This window comes from Anolis sagrei, chromosome 1 (genome assembly GCF_037176765.1).
Source record: "Anolis sagrei isolate rAnoSag1 chromosome 1, rAnoSag1.mat, whole genome shotgun sequence".
Classification (NCBI taxonomy): domain Eukaryota; kingdom Metazoa; phylum Chordata; class Lepidosauria; order Squamata; family Dactyloidae; genus Anolis; species Anolis sagrei.
This window is the reverse complement of record NC_090021.1, coordinates 22,313,696-22,339,012: the sequence shown is the minus strand read 5'-3', so window position 1 is coordinate 22,339,012 and position 25,317 is coordinate 22,313,696. Positions and strand designations below refer to the sequence as shown.

General features: G+C 36.6%; 1 protein-coding gene across 9 annotated transcripts in view; it reads left to right on the top strand.

The window, feature by feature from the left end:
- Nucleotides 1-25,317, top strand: part of MAP4K3 (mitogen-activated protein kinase kinase kinase kinase 3) — an 84,008-nt gene that overhangs the window by 34,541 nt on the left and 24,150 nt on the right. For 6 of the 9 annotated variants that reach the window (XM_067463228.1, XM_067463227.1, XM_067463226.1 and 3 more), the window contains 9 exons: nucleotides 1,167-1,239; nucleotides 2,037-2,168; nucleotides 2,773-2,835; nucleotides 2,914-2,995; nucleotides 3,322-3,432; nucleotides 6,219-6,294; nucleotides 8,453-8,511; nucleotides 14,110-14,172; nucleotides 25,172-25,230. In XM_067463228.1, the coding sequence (XP_067319329.1) occupies nucleotides 1,167-1,239; nucleotides 2,037-2,168; nucleotides 2,773-2,835; nucleotides 2,914-2,995; nucleotides 3,322-3,432; nucleotides 6,219-6,294; nucleotides 8,453-8,511; nucleotides 14,110-14,172; nucleotides 25,172-25,230 (718 nt within the window). The remainder of the gene's footprint in view (nucleotides 1-1,166; nucleotides 1,240-2,036; nucleotides 2,169-2,772; nucleotides 2,836-2,913; nucleotides 2,996-3,321; nucleotides 3,433-6,218; nucleotides 6,295-8,452; nucleotides 8,512-14,109; nucleotides 14,173-25,171; nucleotides 25,231-25,317) is intronic. The other 3 variants (XM_067463235.1, XM_067463229.1, XM_067463242.1) reach the window with 1 other exon arrangement.

Genomic DNA, 25,317 nt, shown 5'->3' with positions numbered 1-25,317 from the left:
ATCTCACTGGGGAGCGAATTCCATAAGCGGGGGGTCACCACCGAGAAGGCCCTGTCCCTTGTCCCCACCAGACGTGTTTGAGAAGCTGGTGGGACCGAGAGCAGGGCCTCCCCAGTAGAGCTTAAATTACGAGGTGGAACGCAGAGAGAGATACATTCGGATAAGTAAGCTGGGCTGGAGCCGTATAGGGTTTTATAGGCCAAGACCAGCACTTTGAATTGTGCTCGGAGGTGGACCGGCAGAACAAGGAGGGAAGATGTGATAGATGTGTGAAAAAGCAAAAAAAGTTCAGAATTCAAATACATATTTTGATTTAGACGATTTTGAAAACTAGTAGACAGCTGAAACTAGAGCTGTTTATTTAGGGACAATTGGAAAGGAGTAATCAAAGAGTATTCTGCTTAGTAGTTGTGGCAGTAAGATTGCTATCTGCTTGAAGTTGGAAAAATTCAGTATTATCTATGATGGAAGAATAATTTTTTAAAATTAAATGAATTGAACTAAATTAAATGAATTCAATTGTATGAAGAAAGCTTATAATAAAAGTTTTTTAAGAAAAATGTTCTGCTAAAAACTGGAATGCTCTGACTTGTTTATATTTTTTATCTTGTGTTCATTTGTAGTATGTTTGGAATGTAGCCATTGTTTACTTTTACATATTCTGTGCCATTTAACAAACCTTTATGAAGCATCTTTCATAAGTATTTGGTTTCAGTGTGTTGAAGAAAACTATCGTGGAGTAGAATCTCAATTTTTTCTTTAAAATTAAAAAGACATAGAGGCAAAAATTAGGTTCCAAGGCAATTCATTCAAAATGCAGTTAACTATTATTAAGAATTTACAAGAAATGTTATATTGTGACCCTTTTCTGTAAGCTCTAAAGAAAGTATACTTCTCTTTTTTTTGGTCTGAGTATAATCGGCTAGATCTGACTGTTAGTCCCAACTATAATAGACTCAGGGGCTACTTATGCAAGTTCCCTTGATTCAAATGTTCTATTCTGATTGGAACAAAAAGTTGGATTTAGCCCAAAATGTATAGTGGAAAAATGGGACTACAAAGACTTTTAAAGCTTGTTTCTAATAGATCTTGACTGTAGAAAATTAACTATTGTGTTGATCACCATAAGTATGATTACATCACTTGCTGTCTTCCATCATTTTTAGCTGATTTTGGAGTAGCAGCACAAATAACAGCAACCATTGCCAAAAGGAAATCTTTCATTGGAACACCATATTGGTAATTTTCCTTTATTCTAATAATTCCGGACATGTGTGGGGAGTTGTCAAGGAGAGGGGAAATCTGTTCCAATAGTCTTGTTGATTCAGCTGACAAACAGAAACTGCTGGATGTAACCCAAGGTGATACACACCCAAAGCTGGCTCTTGAAGTGAGTGGGGAAGGTCTTGTGTGGACACCAGTTGTGGGCAACATGGCCTTTGGACTACATATAGCCCATGTTTCTTTTGCCTTCTGTCCATAGCTGGTGAATTTCAGTGACATGTCACTGAAAAAAGACACGTTTTTATCTGATCAGGAGGAGGGGGGGTTGCACTGCTACTACATTCTGGGTATCTCAGTTGTTCTTTAACACAAAATGTGTAGTTTCTGTGTGCCCTGATTCAGTTGTGGAGGGAAGCAGCTCAGTTTCAGCAATTAGATGGCTTTTCCCATTGTTGTCCACTCATCTTGGGATTTGTGAACTGTGTCCTGATCCCTTCTTACTTTTTATTTCACAAAGTGTGAGCTTTAGGGTTGCAAGATAAATTATGACTGACTTTCTAGCATGGCTTTCTCCAGCATTTTCTCAGCATCATTTATGCACATAATTCTTTGATACGTTTTAGGTTACTGGTATTAGTCAGAAGAAAATCAACCTAACTTGTTAGACCCTTCACTCTGAAGGGCACTTATAGTCTGTCTCTTAAATAAAAGCCTAAGGAGCATCAAGGAGGTTAACATTGAAATGTGTCTAGTCAGTACTGTCCTTAAGAATATGGGGATGGAAACTAAACTAACTTTTTTCTTATTTTTAGGATGGCTCCTGAGGTTGCTGCAGTCGAAAGGAAAGGTGGATACAACCAACTTTGTGACCTTTGGGCTGTTGGAATCACTGCTATAGAACTAGCAGAACTCCAGCCCCCAATGTTTGACTTGCATCCAATGAGGTTGGTAATTTTATGTAAGGCTGGAAGCTTTAGGGAACATTTAAGAACATATAAGAGCATAAATATAACTTGTAGGGTTTCTAATAAGAAAATACCTTCCTATCATTTGAACAGATGGCTGCAAGATCAGTGTTGGCAACTGTTCACAATGCAGGAAGAAGGAAAAGAAGGAAATAAATTTGATTCCCTCCCCCTTTCCCCCTTGTAGCTCTAGACCATCTGCTTGCGAAAAAGAGAGATAATGGGGCTAACTGTTGTAGAAAAACTGCAAATAAAAATGTTTGTTTTTTTAACCTGAGAGAAGACCTCTCTAGGAATCTCTGTAACCTCTATTTAACCATAGAATCTTGTTTGGATTGTCTACAAATGCATAGAGAAGTCTTCTAGCATGACTCAGTGTCTGGTGGAAGTTGGCCAGAGTCATGCTGGAGGACCTAGATGTTCCTAGAGAGAACATATTAATCAAATTCACAAAAGTTAGATCCATAATTTTGAAGGGCCAACTGTTCTGTGGTTCCTAAACAACCCTTTCTTTATTTTGTTATCTTCAGTGATATAAATAATGGCATGGCTTAGTGAAGTCCCCACTGTTCTTACTTTTCAGAGCACTCTTTTTAATGACTAAAAGCAATTTCCAGCCTCCCAAACTAAAAGACAAAATGAAGTGGTGAGTACTGTAGTTATATTGCTGTATGGCGTTGTGATCATTGTGTTCATTTCTAAAGTCTGTAATTTCATTTTAAAGGTCAAATAGTTTCCATCATTTTGTGAAAATGGCACTTACAAAGAATCCTAAAAAAAGACCTACAGCTGAAAAACTATTGCAGGTATAACTTCATAATACTTTTTAAAGTCTTCTAAAAAGTTATGTATTCATTGTTTTCATATGAGGAACACTTTTGTAAATAATTAATTCAGTGTGAACAGTGCACATGTGTTAGCTAACCTAGTCTTGTTTTGCCCAGTCAGCTTTTCTTTAGTCTGCCTGTCCCTTTGCTTTGACGCAAAGAAGGGATGGGATCTTTAAGCACCTTTCTAAAGTTAATATTTGCTAATTGTAGGAAGTATTGTGGGAGGAAATTAATTCATTATATTTAAAGGAGCCCCCGTTAATGCCATTTCTGTTTTTTAACTTGCCTTTTGTTTTTTCCAGCATCCTTTTGTTACCCAGCCATTAAACCGGACCCTTGCTATAGAACTATTGGATAAAATGAACAATCCTGATCATTCCACCTACCATGATTTTGATGATGATGATCCTGAGGTAAGAATACTACTGAAATTAGACCTTGGCAATTAAAGAGTCTTGGATGTATCTTGTGCTGGAGCTCTGTTTGCATATTAGTAGAATCCATCTTAAGTGCTGTATTCTCAACCTCCATCATCCCCAAACCCACTCTGGAAAGTTCTTCAAACCCCTGGAACTGAATTTTAGGAAGCGCTGAGATTTTAGGAAGCTCTGAGAGCCTCAGAGACCAAAAAAAAAAAGACACCATGCCCAACTTCAGCCTCTGAGATAGTTTAAAATTTTTGAAACTCTTGTCACTGCAAATATAATTTGGATGTTTACAGTGAATATATAAGAAGCTGATGCCACTTAATACTTATATGATTTAATTTTTATTTCTATAAGCTTTTTAAAAATCTCTATATATTTTAAACATTTGGTAACATATAAAGCAGAACTGTGATAGCCTTCTTTGTTCTTCAGGCTACATTTTAAGCTGCTTGGATTTAACTTTCCATAAAACTGTTTGAGGTACAATCGATTTTATTGCAGGGACTGTTGAAAGCATCTGATCTAGCTTCCTGTTTAAATCATCCTTTAATTATCCTTTTGTTGAACAATCTGCTCAGCCCAGTTTTGGAACTTACATTTTACTACAGCATGAAATATATAATGGTGTCCACTTGCAATGGTTTTTCAGAAGTTTACAGTGGATGTAAACATCACTGAGTGCACAATGAACACCTAATTGTAAAAAATATATAGTATTTCTCTCCCACCCTATCTGTTGGTATCTGTTCACTGTCTTAAATGATGCTGAGAATCACCTGTGAGTTATCCCTTGTATTATTCAGAAATAAAAGCAGGAGTTACATCATCTTTGAATCTTTCCTGTTGACTCTATGCATCTTCCTAATATCTTCCCTCTCCTACCTGTATTATTAATTCAATATTAACTGTGCTTGAAGAGTGCTCTCTAAACCGCACATTAGCAGTAACAGTTCAGAACTAGAAAAAAATGGCATTTTACTTCTGAAAGCCAAAGATAAGACACTTAAATGAGAAAAAATGCCCAAGGCCCAAGGCCTTCATTAAATAAACAGTTTCCCCTTCATAGTGGACAAGTCTTGACTCATGATGAAGGAATGAGGAAAACACTAGTTTGTCAATTGCCTGTATCTCATTGAATGAAGTATTTTTGAATACAAGATTGATACTTTGCATCAAAGTAGTTTCCACTTAATGCAGTTTTTTTTGAGGATACAGTATTCCTTTTGAATTCACAAGCATCTACTTCTCTGAAGTGAGCTGAGGTTTCAAATTCTATTGGACTACACGGCATCTACAAGGCTGTCTATAATAGTGGTACATTTTGCCATCCCTCTGCCATTTGATAGCAGAGATTTCAGTTATGGTCAATTTCTCTGCGTCTCTAAGATTATTGAATAGATCTTTTTGTGTGTGTATTTAAATTTTTATTAAAGTTTTCAATTACTATTTTCATAAAAGAAAAGAATTATCAACAAAAAAGGGTAAAAAAGGGAGACTGGGAGAAGGAGAGGAGGGAAAGAGAAAAAGATAACAGAAAAGAAAAAAACAAAGAAAAACCCACCAAGAAACACAGAATAATAAAAAAAGGGAGGGAGGTGTTGTTGTTTTGTGACTTCCATTCTAGTCCTTTGCTGTTTTATGCTTTCTTTTCTTATTTTCCCCTTTAAAGAGTGTTTTTAATAACTCCTATTCCCTTTTCTTCTGTCAAATTTCTTTAAAAAAATAATAGCTTACAATTCTATCTGCTTTTTCTCTGGTAGTTCATCACAATTATAAATATTACAGTAACGTGCAGTTACTCTACATGGCTACTCTCATAATTGCTTGTATGCATATCTCATAAGAAAGTAAAATAGAACCATAGAAACATAGCTGCCTTTTTATTACTACTCTTAAAAAAAATCTGAATGCTGCAAGCTGCTGTCCCGTGATACAAAACATACTCTTCTCCTGCCAATCTTGTTGTTACTTCAGTGCCCAGATTAGGAGCAGCAGTGCACAATGGGTTAAACCCACGTACTGGCTGAACTGCTGACCTGAAGGTCGGTGGTTCGAATTTGCCAGATGGGGTGAGCTCCCATCTGTCAGCTCCAGCTTCTCATGTGGGAACATGAGATAAGCTTCCCACAGTATGGTAACATATCTGAGCATCCCTTGAGCCCCCGGTAGCACAGTGGGTTAAACCCTTGTGCCAGCAGGACTGAAAACTGACAGGTCACAGGTTCAAATCTGGGGAGAACGCAGATAAGCTCCCTCTGTCTGTTCCAGCTCCCCATGCGAGGACATGAGAAAAGCCTCCCACAGGGATGGTAAAACATTCAAACTTCCAGGCACCCCCTGGGCAACGTCCTTGCAGACGGCCAATTCTCTCACATCAGAAGTGACTTGCAGTTTCTCAATCCGCTCTTGACATGAAAAAAAAAATCCCCTGGACAAAGTCTTTGCAGACTGCCAATTCTCTCACACCAGAAGTGACTTGCAGCTTCTCAAGTCGCTTCTGACACAATAAAAAAGTGCTCATTACAGAGCACAATCGAGTTCTTGAGTTTAATTTCTGCTACAAGTTAACATAGTGAAGGTGTCCCCCATTAAGTTGCAAGCATGATGTAGTTATTTATTGGTTATTTAAGAAAGAAGCTAATTGCAAATGAGTAGTCATTTCTGACTGGCTACTTCTTGAGCTCTGGGGTTCAATTTGCAAAGTATCTTTAAGACTCTTTATAAAATGTATATAGGACATCCTTAATTGTAAACTGTTATATTTTTCCTAGCCTCTTCTTGTGCTTCATAGAATTCACTCGACAAGTAGAAATGTGAGAGAAGAAAAAACACGCTCTGAAATAAACTGTAAGTATAGATATGCATTTGAAAAAAATATTGTAACTGCACCTTTTATTTAATATATGTCATATTTAATCATTGTCCTTCCATCCTGGATTAAGCATTCTGACCGAGTTGCAAAATTATTTTAACAGTTACAGTAAATTTATCTGTAGAAGAAAAGCAGGCGTTAGAGCCCGGGTAGAAAAGAAAAAAAAGTGTCAGGAAAATGAAAAATGTGTGTAGCAGTAGAAACGTCTTTTTGAAAGACCCACTTTTAGAACATAATATGAACGATATTCAATAATAAATAAATCATCATAAGTTTAATGTGACATTCCCTAGTTGTGTACTGAATTGCTGAAATATCTAAGCTTGCATTCTTCTCTGCACCTCAAGTTTCTCAGCCAAAAAGAGGAAGGAGAGAAAATACTAGCCATTTCTGCTTTATGTGTTGGGGTTACCAGGCATGGTGCTTTGGACTTCAACTCCCACAATTCCTAACAGCTGGTAAGGAGTTGTGGGAGTTGAAGTCCAAAACACCTGGAAGGCCAAAGTTCACCCATGCCTGGGCTAGACAAACAAGCCCTTTTCTTCAATATATCTGTATCTACTGATATAGGACGGAAACAATATTGCTTTTCCGCCAGTTACAGTATGTTGTTTGTATTATTGCATAATAGGTGCTTGGCTGGTTTTATTTTTAACAGATGGAGGAGAAATAAAAGCAGGAAATAGATCAACGGAGTTTCACCTGCTGCTACTTTGTTACTTTTGAGTGCATGATAAAGAGGTTAACCATTGGTTTTTCTTCTTTTTTATTCACTATTCCAGAAGAGGTTTATTTGAAAGGAATATTCAAGAGTTAGGTATCAGGAAAGATCTGTGGGACCCAGTAGGAGTTATCATTAGGAGTGATTTCACCAAGTATGTTACCTCTGTATATTGTTCCCCTATCAAACAGTTTTTTAAAAATACATTTTTATTATTACATAATTAATTGTAATAATACAAAAGTGGTAAAATTCATCTCCATTCCTTTTTTGGGGGGTGGGGGGCTGTTAATAATTGAATTTTTGTGCTGAATAAAAACAGATATGCGAAGTGATTTTTACAGTTATAGGAGAATTAACTTTTTATGATTGATGCCCTACCCCTTAAAAAAGAAATCACTTTCTAGTAATTCACCAGTCCCCTTTCTTGTAAAAAAATTCCTGAAGGTGGCTTTGTTTCATATCACCTTGATTACAGCATTTTTCAGGAGAGTCATAGGCTTGTGTTCTGTCTTGCAACTTTATGGAAATTGTTCACTTTTCTTAAGTATACAAAGTTTAGAATGAAAAGGTCAATAAAACTCATAGTCCTAAAAGAGATATGTGTAGTAGGAAATCGCCGAACAGCTGATATTTACAATATAAAGCTTGATTATTAGGTTTTAAAAATAATGTTGGGATGTGGAACATAATGCTTTCTCATATTTTTTGGACTGCTGCTCCTTTCAGCCTTAGCTAAAATAGCTAGTGATTTAGGATAATGGAATTTGGGAACAACTGTAGGATGACACCTTCACTATTCTTTGATTTCTCTGAAGTTTAAGTTTAAAGGTTTTGTTGTGTAAAGACTATAGGTTCTTTTCCCTAAATTGAATTTTTAGTCTCAGCTAGAGTAGATCCAGGGCCTAAATAACCTAAAGACACCAGATTCCATTTGCTCTAGGAAGTTATGCTGGATCAGCTATGTTAAGACTTAAATGAGAGATTCCCAGCAGAAGCCAAGTGCTGTAGATGATGTTTCAGAGGAAATAACTGGCAAGGCCACTCCTATTTTAAAAAGTCAAGTGATTTATAGGTCTGCGCACACACATATACACAAACAAGCATGGTAGAGCCATTCAATCATAAGTCAACACTTTTTGCAACTGTGTTGATTCAGTGGAACTACTCTAGCAAGGCCTAGCAATTGGGTTTCATTTGAACTATTGTAGTTTTTAATTGGCTTATTTTCTTGCTTTGACTTGACTTAGTTTCTTCTTTGAGCTCTCTTTCTTCTTCTCAGCTAATACAAAGTGCTAACAACCAAATGAAATATTATATATTCCATGATAAAATTTCTGTATAAATCACTAAACTCATTTTACTTGTCTTTTATCTTACTCTTTATTATCTTTGCTTGTTGTCTTTAATAGTTGGCCAAGTAAAATTTGATCCACCTTTAAGGAAGGAGACAGAGCCTCATCATGAGTTTGTAAGTAACAAAAAGTATTTGGTGTTTTTAGTCACATACCATATATATGGGGGAAAGTGCTTATAGTATAACAAAAGAAAGGGAAGCCTATACATATGTATTCCATTCTGCATAGTATACCTTTGTAAAACACTTTACAATTTTATTGTCACTGTTTGTTTAGGGATTTACCCAGTTTTGGGGAACTTTGTGTCAGTCACTACATCCCTCTAGCCATGAAACACAGCAGACCAAAATGTTCAGGCTTTGTAACTTATGGGTATTCTGCTTTGTAGTCTTAACAGATCAGAAATTCTGTGTGACTGTATAATATAATAACAACTTACTGGTATTTCAGAGGAATTGTTTTTGCATTAACTTGGATTCTTACTAAATAACATGTGTTCATTCTTCTGGTTTACTGTGGTGTATTTTCAATCTCTTTGCTGTCTTTCCAGTATCTACTTAGAAAAAAACATGGCTCCCACTTACACATTTTAGTTCTGTGTACATTACAGATAAGCTCTTCGTTTGTATGGAAGGATAGTATCAACTGGGAGAAGCAGTTACACATGTATAGTGAATTTTAAATGGGAAGATCAGGTAAAACTAGACACAAACTATTCAGTGTTCAATAAGCAGAAGGTTACTGAATAAATCACATAAGGGCAGAAACTTTGAATCTGGTAGATGGTATTCCAATTGTCTGAAGACTAATATAATTGTAAAGGCAAATTGCTGTTCTGGAAAGGACGGTAATTGCTTATCGCCTGAAAGCATGTCATAATATTGGGTCCTATGAAAATTGTTGCAAAGGCACCTTAAAGTTACACCATTTACTCTTGAGAAATGTCTAGGAGTTCACTCTCCTTAGCTGAAACCAGATTTTTATGCAACTACTGTTTTAATTGTCATTTTTGTACCAACACAGTTAGTCTTTGTCATAGCAATGCTTATGGGGGAAGATGTCAGTACTTCTTTTAGGTTCTCCCAGAATGGAGTAAGCTCTTGCCTTTCATCCCTTTACTCAGAAAAGAAGATGGTTCCTTTTTAAAATAAGTGTTAAGGTACAATACTTATATCGGCTTATGGATAAGTTGACCCAGATTTTTTGGTCAATTTTTCGACTAAAATTTCTATGCTAATACATTGATGTATATGGTACTTTTATTTACACCATCAGTTTTTGGCATTTCGAGCATCTTTTTGATGGTTTTGTATGTGATGACTGAACAGAAAAATCATTCTTGTTTTAGAAGATTTGGGTATCTTTCAGTTTCTGTCAGGTCTTGTAAGGTGGAGAGTCCATAAAGCCAGTTCTTAGTTGACAAGCACTTTTAAGTATTTGGCTTGATTATTGATGTTGTTCTTAAACAGATCACTGTCCCCATGCTTTCTTCATGTCTGTTAGATGATTGCTTGGCAGATGGTTGTAGATTTTCAGATTTTTTTCACTTGGAGAATAAATTTTAATAAAAATTTAGCATCCTTGTCTTATTTTTACACTGAATTCTAATCAGGATAACCACCTTTCCCCACACATATGTTAAGATATGTGTGAATGTGTGCACTTCTGGGATTTTTATCACTTTTCTTTTTGCCTAAATCATTAGTCATCTTACTCCAGTGACTATTTCTAGACCTTTTGTTTGTTTTTCTCAACTTCTCTTTTGGTGAAGAACAAGGCAACGAGACAGTGTCAAGGTTCCAGGTTCTAATTTTCACGTTGAATGATTTTGGAATAAGGATAGTAAGCTATCTTATGCTAATATATTGATCTGCCTAGCTCATGGGTGGATAACCTACAGACCTTATTGCAAGTGGTTGGTCAAAGTGACCAAAACGCCACTTGCTAACCAATGCCAGGTTTAAGGTTGTTGTTCAGTTGTTCAGGAAGCTGTTATGTGGAGTATGGTTATGATGTAAGAGATGATGCACAAATAAAATAATCCCCTATGCTGCTCTCGTTATATAAATGTTTAAATCACAACCACATGATTGGCACTAGGAAAAAATTGTTCCCGGTGTCAGTCAGTTGGTTTTGGGAGGAGGCAATGGCATCATGCAAAGCAAGGAGGCTGAAACCTTTCCATCCTACATATTAAGGTGAATGGGGAGAGTATATGTACACCTGAGTATCTAAAGGAGGTAATCAAGAGGAAACTTTGTGTACATACATATCCTGACTCACCACTGCATGTGACCCACACACGGAAACAAGTTATCCATCCCTGTTTCCAAGTGTTTGTTGTTACATGCCGTCAAAGTTGACTCAGTCTTATGGCAACCCTATTTTAGTACTTTCTTCACAAGATTTAATCAGAAGAGGTTTGCCATTGCCTTCCTTTAAGGTTGGGAAAGTGTGACTTGCCCTTGGTCACCTAGTGGCTGAACTCTTGATCTGAACTCTCATCATCCAGAGTACTAGCCCAACACTAAAAATACCATGCTGCATTGTCTGTCCACTCTTACTTGATAGCATTGGTAGGCTGGGTCTTTCAGTACATAATGCCTGTATTCTCCCAATGAGTATAAATACTCATTGGGAGAATATAAAAACTCAGAAGTTTGGAAAAAATCACTTGTGTAGTTCTGATTATCTATTAATAATTTTATGCATTTACAGGAACTAAGTGTATGGAAAACATATGTATGGAGAATAGATGAAGATTTGATCTTGGAATAGTAAAGGATGAAACACATTTACCATATTTATGTATTGATTGAGTGATTAAAATATCAATATCCCACCCTTTATATAGAGAGCTCAAATAACAAAACCAGTCTAATATATTTAAGATATAAATAAGTCTCCTTCATGAGAGATAAAGCGCAGGGTATAAATAAACATAAATAATAATTAATTAACATTTAATTCATTAATAAATAATAAAGTAGCGATAAGCAAACATAATAATAATACAATAATATAATAATATAAATGATATAAATAAAATGATATAAATAAAATAATAATAAATAAACATAATAATAAGTATAAATAATAAAAATAGCTTTCAAAGTGTAAAACATGTAAAACAATTCACAGATTAAAAGGCATGTTAAAAAAGTTTTAAATGAATTAGAGAGATGTGGAATCAGTGTGCCAAATCCTTGACTCTGACATCTTCATAAATGGCAAATACATATTAACTAATAACAAATTTACTGTAGCAAAATGGTAGCACAGGGCATTTCATTACCATCACATAAATTACCAGGCTATTTAGATTGAGAGAATATGAAATACATTTATTTGATTAAAATTTCGATAAAATGAAAACTTTACTAAATTCTTGTGAAAATAAATATGCTGTTTAATACATTTTGAAAAAAGATTTTTAAATAGAAACATAAAATATACCTTAAAACTAAAGAATTTATAAAATTAAGACTAACAAAATATAATACATATATTGTTAGAGCATTATAGGTTTTTAATTTTGAAGCTGAAGACACAAGTCAATATATTCTTACCAGATCCAGCTCTATCCAAATTATTTCCCACTCCACAACCCTGCATAGCATATGCATAGAAAATGGTTTCTGATTATGTACTCACAGCTTTAAGCATTGCTTGCATTAGTGGAAGTCAGTACAACTTTGACTCTGTCCAGTGTCCTGCATGTAGAATTCCACACGAGGATTTTCTCTTCCTCTTCTTGCATGTTCCCTTCTGTGCTACAGAGGTTTCCCCCTGCCATCCGGAGCAGATTTACAATGGATGCAGCAAGAAGAGAGGATCCATTCTTGCAGCAGCATGGCTGCTTCTTTCAGACTTCCAATTTCTGTAGCTTTCATTTCCATACTCAATTGTTTTTGAGTCCTCAGAGTTGTTGAGAATTAATAGCTTAGTTATATTCTGCCTTAGAAATGCTTAAGGTTTCTGTATTAACTCATCTTGCCTCTGTTATTCAGTCATTTGTTTTCAGTCTGCATTCTTCCATGTGACATTGTGCTTCTTCATACATCACTACATTCCTTTATAGATTCTATCTGCAAGATGTTAATATGTATGCATGTTTTATGCATCATGCTGGTGAAGCTATGACTAACCTGACTTCTTGGCCCATACATATGTTTAAAATACACCCCACCCTCTTGTTTGATAGTTGCATACCAATTATTCATTCCTATGCAAAGGACCTTCCATATATGTGTATGGAAGTAGTCAACTAGTAGATCAGTTGCTTTTTCTTTTCCTCTGCAAGCTGCGGAAAGTTATCAACACAGGGAACTCAGTGTTTTGTTATTTTTCTACAAGCAGCTGATTTCAAACTCACTTTTCTTTTGGTTTCTGCATTAATATTTATCTGTCTGACATTATGTGAAAACTGAGGTTAATTCTCTTTAGATTTTATAGTTTTATGTGTTTTCAAGATGACTGATTTATGGTGCTCCTAAAGCCAACTTATCATGAGCTTTTATTTGCAAAATGTATTCAGCTGAGGTTTGCCTGCCTCTAGGGCTGAGAATGTAACATGCACAGGGTCACCAAGCAGTTTCCAGTCAAGCTAAGCTCATATATAAGCTGCTAAAATATCAGTGCCATATTTGGTTGTCTAGTCTAGTGCATGTTTGCCTGTAGCTATGTTCCATTTCATCAATTGGAACTTATGAATAAGGGCTCCTCGGATTTTAAGTATTGCATAGGCAAGGCCTGCACAACTTTGTGGCCCTCCAGGTGTTTTGGGCCTCTGCTCTCCGAATCCCTGGCCATTGGACAAGTTGGCTGTGGCTTCTGGGAGTTGAAGTCCCAAACACCTGGAGGGCCACAGGTTGTGCAGGCTTGGCATATACATTGTTCTTGTTTTAGCTGTAGAACATAGAGGCAGAATAAGAGAATTGGCCTGACAGGGCTTCTGAAGTGTTGTTTGTTTATTCATCCATCCATTCATCTATACATCCACCCTTCTGTTCTGTTCTGAGGCAGTGTATGAGACCCAGGGAATTGCAGAGACTGTGAAAGGACCTTGTTTAGTGGAATTTTCTTTTCCATTTCAAAGCTTCAAAAGCACTTTACCTTTTGGCACAGAGTGAAGAGCAGGGTATTGTGTGAGCACCACTGTCCCTCTGGTTCCATGGTTCCCAGCTCTTGCCATCCTACGCAAGAAAAAACTAAATTATTTTTAGTCCCAATGCCCACTTGTCAATAGAAATTGATCGCACTTAATCTGAAACTTCCTTGAAACTGATTTGCCTCACAGTAAGCCTTCTTAAAGTTATAGAGTTGGTCTGGATCATTATTGTAGACATCTGGTCAAACCAGCAGCTCATGTCAACATGTTATTGGCCCTTGAGGATTTACATACATTTAGTAGTTGTATGTGTTAGAGACTAGGGACATAAGTATGACAATTTTATTGAGAAAAGATGAGAGATAAATATTAAAAGAAATTATAAACATGCACCTTTTACTTGCTTTTGTAGTTATTTTCTGTAGTCACAGTACATGTCTAAATACTATACTAATTTAGCTGCAATGGTGTATAAGGTTTTTATAAATCTTAATAAGTGTAAATGCCACAGACAGCTATCACACAAAAATCCCTTTGTACATACATGTATCTAAGTCTAAAAGTAATTAACTTGAGTTTCTGGTCTTTGTCTGATGAACAGCCCGACAGTAATGAATTTTTGGACAGTTCAGAAGAAATATACTACACTGCAAGATCTAATCTGGTATTTTCATCTATTGCTTTTTCTTCGTCTGTGTGTGTTTGTCTTTTGTTTTTCAAAGTTAAATGTTTTTAACTTTGTCCTCTGTAGAATAGTCAAAGGTCTACTAAACTCTGCAAATACCTCAATAAAATGACTTATACTAACCAAACATTTAATTGTTGAATTGGACATTAACATTTATCACAGTGTTTTAATTATCTTTCAAATGTTATACTGAAACAAAATTATATAATTAATATAATATTAGCTAGGTTAATACTCAGAATAATCAGCAACTGATAATCAGATCAGTAAAGATTAAAAAATGTTATTGGGAAGGGAAGTTGTCAGCATATGTTGACAAACATGGCATGTACGTTTTTCTTCAGTATATTTAATTTCTTTGCATTATAATTTTTCTTTAAAAAACATTGTCGGTAAACTCTGAAATTTAAGATTCAAAGAAAATAGTTTTCCCTTTTCAGCCACGTAATACAGTATTCTCCACATTTTCACTATGAAATGTTGTGCTCTGGAGAGCCTCCTTCTTTTTCTTCTGAATCAGAATAGGCAGATTATAATTTGTTACATTATTTGCCAAATACTTACTTGTTGTTTATCTGTTGTGAATAATTTAAGAAAATAATTTCATTACAGTATATGCTCGTAAAATAACAGGATTAGGCATTTGTCAAAAGGGTTGTTGTAGGTTTTTGTGCTGTATGGCCATGTTCTAGAAGCATTCTCTCCTGGTGTTTCATCTACATCTATGACAGGCATCCTCAGAGGTTGTGAGATCTGTTGGAAACTAGAAAAATGGGTTTATATATCTGTGGAAAGTCCAGGGTGGGAGAAAGAACTCTTGTCTGTTGGAGCTAGGTGTGAATATTTCAATTGGCCACCTTGATAAGCATTTGATGGCCTGAGAGTTTTTAGGTGTGGCTTGTTACTGCCTGGGGGAATCCTTTGTTGAGAGGTGATTAGCTTTTCCTGATTGTTTTTTGTCTGGAGTTCCCCTGTGTTTGAGTTTTGTTCTTTATTTACTGTTATAATTTTAGCATTTTTTAAAAAATACTGGTAACCAGATTTGTTCAATTTCATGGTTTCTTCCTTTCTGTTGAAATTGTCCACTTGTCAAAAGCTTTCATTGCCTACTATCAACCCTTAGCTTTGCACTGAGATGCTGGTTTTTCTCCTTGACATATATGTTTCTCTCTTTAAGAATCCTCTTGAATTTTGTAGTGTCATTAATACTGGCATGAATCCAGACTTACTCCTGCTGGCATAATCATCTCCTGCCAGCAGAAGAGGAGGTGACTTTTACAATTTGCTTCCCCTTCTTTTTGCAACCAATGCATCATCCAAAAACCTGTTTCTGCGGGCCTGGGACCCTTGGGGAATTAGTGATAATCACATTCTGTGTTCTGTTGCCAACCTATCTTTTACTGAATTAGAAAACATTCCATGATAGAAAAAAACCCTTTTCTAAATTTGTCTTATTCGTGTCTTTAGATATTTCCTTTCAGCAGTGGCTTTCAGTTGAGATAGAGTTCAGGTCAAGTACTCACCCAAAGCCCATTTCTGCAGCATTTTATTTTAAGAGCATTCTGTGAAAATTCAAACCTTATTCCCCCCCAACTCCCGGTCTTGTCCTGTCCTCCCCCCTTTTTTTTGGCAAAATATATTGCAATTTTGATTTCCCTGGAAAATAAACTTATACCATTTATAGCAGAAGGCCACAGCAGATTCAGTATTTTGTACCAAACGTAACATTGTCTGATTTAAAAAAAAAAATCTGTAGGCTTGTTCAAACACTGCTTCACCATAGGAGTTCATGATTGAAGCATTAGTAGGGACAATCTTAGAATTATGTACTCTCTTCTTTTTAATGTTCTCAAACTGGCAAAGGTACATATTTATTTTTGAAGATAGTTTTCTCCTAATTTGGTAAGCCAAGATTCAATATTTATTTACATACAAAACTTCCCAATTTACTCCTTGCCATGTTGCCATATTATCCAACAACATGTCTGATGTTATATCATCATCTACTGTTGAAAAGCATCTGCTTCCTTTTAAGGAAATCGGAGTTACAGATGATAACAACCCCACAGCTTTAATTTTTAAAAATCAGAATATTTATCATCTTTAAGTTATTGTAATGCATCATAAATCACCAAAAATATTTTCTTTCTTAGGACTGTTCATATCTGCTTGTACATTTCCCCAAAAATAAGACAGGCCCATAAAATATGCCATAGCAGGAAACATCTGAAGAGCCACTTAGGAATATAAAATGAATTGATTGTTGGCTCTGTATTAATTATGGTTTGTGAAGATATAGTGTCTAATTGCTTTTTAAATCTATTGCAAAATTTTATTGTCAATGCTGACTATTGAGGTTTACTGTGAGTTTCAGGCAAAAACAGTAACCCAACCCCCCCCCCCCCAAGCTCCACAGTGTATACGAGTAGTGATCACCATTCAATGATTATTAATAGACTACTCCAAAATTTGCCGTTGATAATATGACTGACAAGTTATATTCTTGCAACCTACACACTCGCATAGACAAGACATTAGTTCAGCCTTAGGATTGAAGTCAAAGTACAGCTTTCCAGAATTAATGTCTAAATTTACTTATAATCTTTAAACTCCTTAGGACTTATTATATCCTTTTTCTGTAATATAAAATGAAATTTTAAAATACTGACTGAAGTGGAACATTAAGACAAATTGTATAAAGTCAGCATAAAGTAGCATGCTCAGATTAATCACAGTCACCTTCCAAGCCATGTAAAATCACACCAGTTTTTAAAAGTTCTCTCAAGGCTTTTTTGAAAGAGATTTTTAAAATAGCAGCTCTGTTGAATGCATATCTCCTTAGAAGTAAGTCCCATTGTATCACATATAGTCAAATGTGCTCAGGAGCACACTCCGATGAACGTTTTTACATTTCTTCTAGAACTGTGTCCAACTGTTCGCCTTGGTGAATTTAAAAAAAAGTGTGTCTCAGCTTATTGTGCGGTTATGATGACAGCAGTCCCCTTGTTTGCACATTTGCTGAAGGTGCGGCAATCCAGCTGACCCAGTTTCTAAGCTTCAGTTGAGTAATAAAGCACTCTGCAATTTATGATTTCCCCCCAAATCATCTCATGGTTATAATACTATCTGCTAAACAGAAGGTGTCTTTTTTTATTTTTTTTTTACTAATCTCTTCATTACAGAATTACAAGTAGCTTTCATCATACTAACCAATGTATTTTCCCATTGAAAGTAAGGTTGAATTGCATGTCTCATCAACCATGCCCAACAAATTCAAGACCAGGGGATTTGTAATACAAAAAACACACAAGCAACTAAGTTGAATTCTTGTAAAAGCAGTATCTAACTTGATGAATGCTGTTCTTTAATTAATGGTTTTTCATCATTGTTGGTGAAAGACTGGACTTAAATTCAATATATAAATGTCTGGAAGACCTCATGTTCCCCATCCTTATTAATTTATAGTGCGTTGATATTCAATAGAATGGATATTCCTTGCATTGTCTGAAAATTAGACAAGTTTTGCCCATTTAAAAAAAAAATCACATTGGTTCTAACAGTTTGAAGTGTAGTGCTAATAAAAGTATGGATCATATTTTGCAAGTTTTTTTTTCCTTGTATCCAGGCAACATCCCTGGTTCTTTAGCAGAAGCATATCTTGTCAAACATGCTTCCAGCTCATGCTATTTTTTTCTTTGAAAGTTACATATGAAAGAACTAAGTTAGAATTCATTGCTGTAGTTTCATACTTGAGCTCTAGAGGCAATGAAGTTGACTGGATCCTTTGACAGTTTCCTTCTCAAATCATTTATGCCAAATCCTGTGTTAAAAATCAAATGGAGGGTAGTCAGGGCAGCCTTGTTCTGAAATAATTCCCCTTAAAGTTTCCTTTAACAACTTGACTGTATCATACACCAAATGTATCTGAGCGACATTAAAGCGACATTGTCATTAAAAGGAAAATAAAGGGTTGCATCTTCTCTTTCTCTTGTTCCCCCTAAATAGGGAGCTCTTTCATAACAGTACTTGTATCACTTCCAAAGGAAGACTCAGTGTTTCCCTCAGTGTTACTGAGTCTCCTGTCTAGGATGCGAAATCCTTTTGCCAATTTAATTTTGCTGTGTTTCTCTTTCTGGATTTTTAACCAGTCTAGTTAACTCTATCAGTAGTGATTTGTACTTTACTTACTTAGGCGACCCCTCGTTGTCAGAGTATGATGGTGTAGTGTCTTGGCAGTGGATACAATAGGACTGGAGCCCTATTCTTGAGCCACATGGCCTTCCACAGTGAGGGCATCAGTTTTGAGGTGAAAGGCGGTCTCGGTCAGGATTGCTTGACACGTCTTCCTCTTGGCATGTTTCTCCTTTTCACGCTTCATTTTTGCCTCTTCGAATTCCACAGCACTGCTAGTCACAGCTGACTTCTAGGTAAAGCGCTTAAGGGTCAGAGTTTCCCAGTCCTCGGTGTCTATGCCACAGTTTTTAAGGTTAGCTTTAAGCCCATCTTTAAATTTCTTTTCCTGTCTACCAACATTTAGTTTTCCATTCTTAAATTGGGAATATAGCAACTACTTTGGGAGACAGTGATCGGGCATTCAGACAATGTGGTCAGTCCAGCGGAGTTGATGGCATAGGAGCATCATTTCAATGCTGGTGGTCTTTGCTTCTTCCAACACGCTGACATTTGTCCGCCTGTCTTCCCAAGAGATTTTCAAGATTTTTTGGAGGCAACGCTGATGGAATCGTTCCAGGAGTTTACTGTGACGTCTGTAGACAGTCCACATTTTGCAGGCATATAGCAGGGTTGGGAGGACAATAGCTTTATAAACAAGCACCTTGGTATCCCTATGGATGTCCTGATCCTCAAACACCCTCTGCTTCATTTGGAAAAATGCTGCACTCGCAGAACTCAGGCAATGTTGTATTTCAGTGTCAGTGTTGTCTACTGGTAATTCTACTGGTATTTTGCAAGGGTCTTTGCCTTTAGTGAGAACAAGAAGACAACAACAACAAAACTGGGAATTTAGCTGTCACTGGTTTTGTGCTAATGGTTTATTTCTCAGCTTTGGTATTGTACATCTGCAAAATAGTTCCACCTGTTTGCTTTGGGTCAGGTATTTGTCAGAGTGGTATGTTAGAATCCCTATTCTATGATAATGGGTAGATATTTACCCACTGAATGGGTTTCTGGGATAGGTCATTGGCAGTCTGCTTAGTCAGTCTTTTGTGTCAATTTGATAAATAGTTTTCAGTATTCCCGTTAAAAAGCAAATTAGAATTTTGAAACCTGCCAGATATTAAAGTCCCATGGTAGTATTAACAACTTTCCTTTCTCAGTTATCATCAGTGAGGTGGCAGGGGTATTTGTCTTACAAATTAGTGTTTCATTTTTGGCATTTACAGTGTTTGCAAATACAAAATGTACAAAACAATGCAAACATAAAAACTCAGAAACACTCTGGGAAAGTGCAAAAATGCAAATCTGCAAAAGTTAAACCCAAATGTGGAAAGATAATTGTAGTCTCTAGTTCCAGTTTAAAAAATGTATTCCCTTTCAGTATTTCTCTTCAGCGGGTGAATGAACCATGGTGCTGTATAGGTTACATAGACAGGCAGTTCCAAGTTACTATTTTCATTTATTTATTTATTTATTTATTTATTTATTTATTTGTCGTGTCAGGGCAACCAGTCAATTGTATTACAATTCTAACAGAATAAAACAAACAGACAGACAAAATACAAAATTTGCAAGCTTGGTACTTGATTAAATGTCCTTTGACCAGTAGCTGGCCACTTGGAGTGCCTCTGGTGTTGCCGCAAGAAGGGTCCTCCATGGTGCATGTGGCAGGGCTCAGGGTGCATTGCAGCAGATGGTCAGTGGTTTGCTCTTGTCCACACTCGCATGTCGTGGATTCCACTTTGTAGCCCCATTTCTGAAGGTTGGGTTCCAAGTTACTAAAAATATATGTTCTGTAGGTTTGTCCTTAAGTTGAATTTGTTTGTAAGTTAGAACAGGTACATTTTAAGGGTAACTCCAGCTACACACACACACTTACACACATACTTTGGATAGCATAGGGAAAGGTTAACACCCCTGTGGTGTTTGCTTTGCTGTCTGTGACTCTGTTCAGAAGATTTCACTTCACTTTCTGATTATTGGATTCTGGAAAAGTTTGGCTTGTTGTGGAATCAAGTTCAGCTTCAGTTGAGACCCCTTTTCCCTGTGATAACTTTTTCAGGAGTGAATTTCCCTTCCTGGGGGTAGAGTTCTCTCACTTCCTCTTAACTATGAGTGGTTTGTAAAACAGATGTTTGTAACTTGGGGATTTCTTATACCCAGAACTTTCTTTGATGTAATGAGTGGATTCAGTCTTGTACTCAATAGGTTTTTGTTGGCACTGGTGAAAGGTTCCCTTGGAATCACCTAAGCTGTTCCTGAATTACCCTTCAAGTCAGTGTGGGAAATGGAACGGTTTTGTACAGAGAATAGTTAAAAATCACCTTCCCCCTGCCTTCAGTTGGAAGTGCTCTAGATACCTTGTTTCCATCTGTAAGTGGAAGGATCAGGTATATTCAGAGGGAGGAAAAATTGGAATCCCCCCTTGCAGTTATCGTAGAAGAACACATTGATTTACCACAGTAGGTGTTAATGTGTGTGGTAAGGAAGAGTGAGGCCCAACCTCCCCTCCCAATGCCATATCACAATGTGGGGTAAAGTTATATTCATGTACACTTTTGAAGTCCCTCGATATCCCTTTTTAAGCAGAAAGGATTGTACACAAAGGCAAAATCATGTGTTATTTTGGAATATTGCTGGGATCATACAAGCTATCATCATCTGAGTCCCATTATGTTGAATAATGCAGAGCAAGGACAGTGTTTTAAAGATAATTTAAAAATTGAAAATCTGCTATTCCAGCTCTAATGAGGTTCCCTCCCCCCCCCCCCCCCCCCACACACACACACTATGGTTATGTGCCGTAATTTTTGTAGTTATAGAATGCAAAATATACTCTGTTGAAGTACATATGTAAGTTATCGTCACTTCTGATGGCACAGGTGTCATGAATGCCTTTTGCACCCCTTTTGTCATCCAAATGGATGTGCTCCAAAAATATGATTTGAGTATCTTATTTAGAAAATCCCTATGCTAAACTGGCAGTAATTGCTGTCCCATCTTGTCCTAGTTTTTTAAGGAGTTTTCCTTTTCTGCAAGAAAATACAGCATCAGTATACAAAAGAATGCATTTCCCCAGTGTTGTGCTGTACAGATATCTGGGATAAAACACAGGTTGTATTTTAAACTCATAGTAATTGTAGTTTAGAAGGAGACATGAAAAACAGAATAGGACCCTCACGTTTTACTCTTCTGATGCTAGCGGACAGTACAGTAGTAAACTGTCTCTAAAGAAAGGTTTAGGTCTTTAAAAGTTCCAAACATAAACCACACTGACAGATGTCACTTTTTGTAAAAATGTTCCTGTGAGAATTCTAACGTATGGTGACAGATGAAGGGTCTCTTTACATTTTGTAGAGGTTTGCTTATTTTTTCACATTAACTTTTCTGTCATTGCTGTAGACTACATATTATCATGGATTTGCACTTCCCAAATCGAGGGAGACATTGTGTCTCTGCCCAGCCATAGGATCTCCCATTTCCATCTTTATGCACATTTATTACAGCTCTTTCTCTCTAGGCAACATCTAGGGCTGCTTCAGTAGACTAATGTTTTGGCCGAAAAACTTCCTCCCTACAGCCTTTCCATCATGTTTGAGAGATCCTTCAATCTTTGGAGCAACAGGGAAGTGGGGGCTGTCAGAGGGGCTCCTGCTGGAAGGGGAATATATATTTTATGGATGGTGTTTTGTTGACAGATGGACATTAATAGATGGAACTCTCTAAGAATGGATCCTCAACTCTTTTGCTGATACTCTTATTTGTGGCTGTCACCTGTCATTTCGCAAAGCATTTTAAACAAATGCACTTTATTGAAAGCTTTTATTGGGACATAATTATTTCAATAATTTCCCTTTCTCAAATCCTGTTCATATAAAACATGATAAACATCTCACACTTTAAGTCATCCTGTAACAATTGTCAAAATTGTAAAGATCATTTTGCAAGGCATGAATACCTTCTGACTTATTTGGTGCTGTTGTCCGTTGTCCTCCATTCAATCAACTGATTACAAGACGTCGTTTCCTCCTCTATTCAAAACTTTTAAAAATTCCTGACTTTTGCATCACTTTCCAAGTAGTCCATTTTTAAATACTGTCACTTCTTTCAGAATTTTGACTTTGAAAAAAGATTTTGAATGATACTCTAAAATCTTCGCTGTTGAAATATTTAATTCAGACAGCACTATTAATGGATCCAAAGTTCTTTGACTCAATGTCATTGCAAAGTGTAAGTGATTTTCTTTTCACTGAGGCACCTACACATAAAATAGTAAAATTGATATAATTGTAATTCAGGATCAGTTTATCAAGCAGCCATTATTTTGATTAACTGAACTGGGGAATATTTTCTCCTCCAGGTATTGTTGAACTCCAGTGCTTTTCAGCCTCAGTCATTATTTCAGTAGTCAAAGGATGAGAATTGTAGCCATAGGTTCCCCACCTCCATGGAGGAAAGCAGCGTGTACATTGGTATTGTATATTGTGATAAAGGATGAATAGAGACAAGAAACACAGTTATGATTTGTAAGAAAGCTTGGGAAAATGCATAAAGGCAAAGGGAAATTTTATTCATCGGAAGAGATAAGATCAATAGAAACTGACCCCTGGATATCCTTCCTATAAATGTTGGCTAAAATTGCCAACATTATCCAACACATGACATTCACTGGTGGAAACTGAATTTGGCACAGTTGGGAGGGAGAAATCTTCTCTTCTCACTCCGGTCTCCCATATACCCACGAAGTCTGCTCTGGAGGGCTAGGAAACCACATTAATGAGGGCAATTAATGAGGGTTGTGATGTGATAGGGGTTTTGCCATGTTGATGCAGCAGCAGCAATGAGTCATTTTATTTACACCTGTGCCTGTTATTTTGTTCTGTCCCTAAGAGAGGCAAGCTATTTTGCAAAACCACATTTTTGTATAAGGAAGCTAAAATTTCCAGGATTTCAAAGACTGTTTCTATAATACCACTGTTAGACAGAATCATAGAATAAAAAGAGTTAGAAGCATCTGCAAGACAAATTCCCTTCCAAGCAGAAATCCACAGCTCATGTACTTTTGAAAGATGTCTACACAGCCTTGTTTTAAAACCTCCAAAGAAAGAAAGTTTAGTACCATTCTACCCCACTGATGAATGTCACTTCTCCATAATACATTCTTTGTAATGTTTAGATGGAATCTTTTTTAACTTGGATCCATTGGTTCATCTTCTAGTCTTCAGAGCAGCACAAAAGAAGTCTGTCAATTTCTACATAGCATTCCTTCAGATATTTAAAGATGGATGTCCTATCCTTATCAATCTTCTCTAAGCTAAACATGCCAGCTTCCTAAGCTTTGTCGCCCTCCTCTGGACATATTCCAGCTTGTCAATCCCTTTCTTGAATTGTGCCCAGAACTGGACACAGGATTCCAGGGGAGGTCTAGCCAGAATAGAATTGTGTTGTACTGTTAACTCCCATGATCTAGGCACTACACTCCTATTGATGCAGCCCATTGGCTTATTTGGCTATGGTGGCATCACACATAGCATCACTTTGGCTATGGTGGCATCACACTCAGATATATTTCACGTGTTCCACTTTTAAGCTAAGTATTGCTCATCTCACATATATGCATTTTGCAATTCCTCCCTAAATGTAATATATAAAATGTATTAATGTTGAAACCCATCTTACTGGTTTTGGCCCAGTTCTTCAGTCTGTAAAGGTCAACTTGTATCTTGCTTCTGTCTTCTGCGGTATCTTGCATCTATCTTCTGCCTTTACTAATTTGGCATCATTACAAATTTGATAGGCATGCCATCTTTCCCATCATCCATCATAAAGATATTGAATAATGCCAGGCCCATGACATAATCCCAATAGTCTTTTGTCTCCAGGCTGAAAAGGAGCTATTGGTGAACACTCACTCAGTGGTTCTCAACCTGTGAGTTCCCAGATGTTTTGGCCCTCAACTCCCAGAAATCCCAACAGCTGGAAAACTGGCTGGGATTTCTGGGAATTGTAGGCCAAATACCTGGGGACACACAGTTTGAGAACCACTTCTCTGGTTCATGTTTAGTTATATCTTTGGAGATTTTCAACTGTTTTATGTGGTATGTTTATGAAAGGTCATGTTTGGCTTCAGTATTCCAATGAATGAAGCATGATCAGTAGATTGTGTAATTATAATCTTTTAGGCACTTTAAGGTTGTATGATGTAGCCATCAGGTTAGTCTTTTTTCTCTACCACCTATCATCAATCAGATTTTGGGTATTTTTGTAGTGATTGAAATTGGAAACGTTGCCAGTATAAAGACCTTTCTTCAGATCTCTAAATAGCTTTTAACTTCGATCCCCATGACAGTTCAGATTATGGAATGCTGCAGTATTGCCTTTCTTACAGCTGTTGCCTTGCAAACTCTCTTAAAACCTGCTTCTGGTAGTTGGGAAATTTCATAGCACAATATGGCATGTGATATGTTGTGGGGTGAGCTACCAGAAGGGAAATTGTATGGGATCTTTCAATCCAAGCAAATGGTCAGTATGTGTTCATATAGTGGAATGTCTGAAACAGAACATTAACTTTGTCTCTTGTTGCCTGTCTGCATCCTTTCCTTTCTTGTGCATACATTTCATATTAGAAGCTTAGTGCTTTCTTAAAATAATGTGTGAGAATCTGTAATACACAGGGCAGTGTCTGAGTCCATGTACCTATAGCAGTAAAAGTTTAGATGTTGGACCTTTGAAATGGGTAGGATGAAACAGATCCATCAATCTGTGTTTTATTTTGTATGTGATTGTTTTCTTTCAATAGGATTTGCAGCTAGAATATGGCCAAGGTCCCCAAGGAAGCTACTTATTGGGTGCAAATAAGTAAGTATTGTTTAGTAACTTGTCGTTTTCATCTGTGAGGAGGAGTGTGGTTTTAAATGAACCTATTGACTTAAACCAGGAATGTAG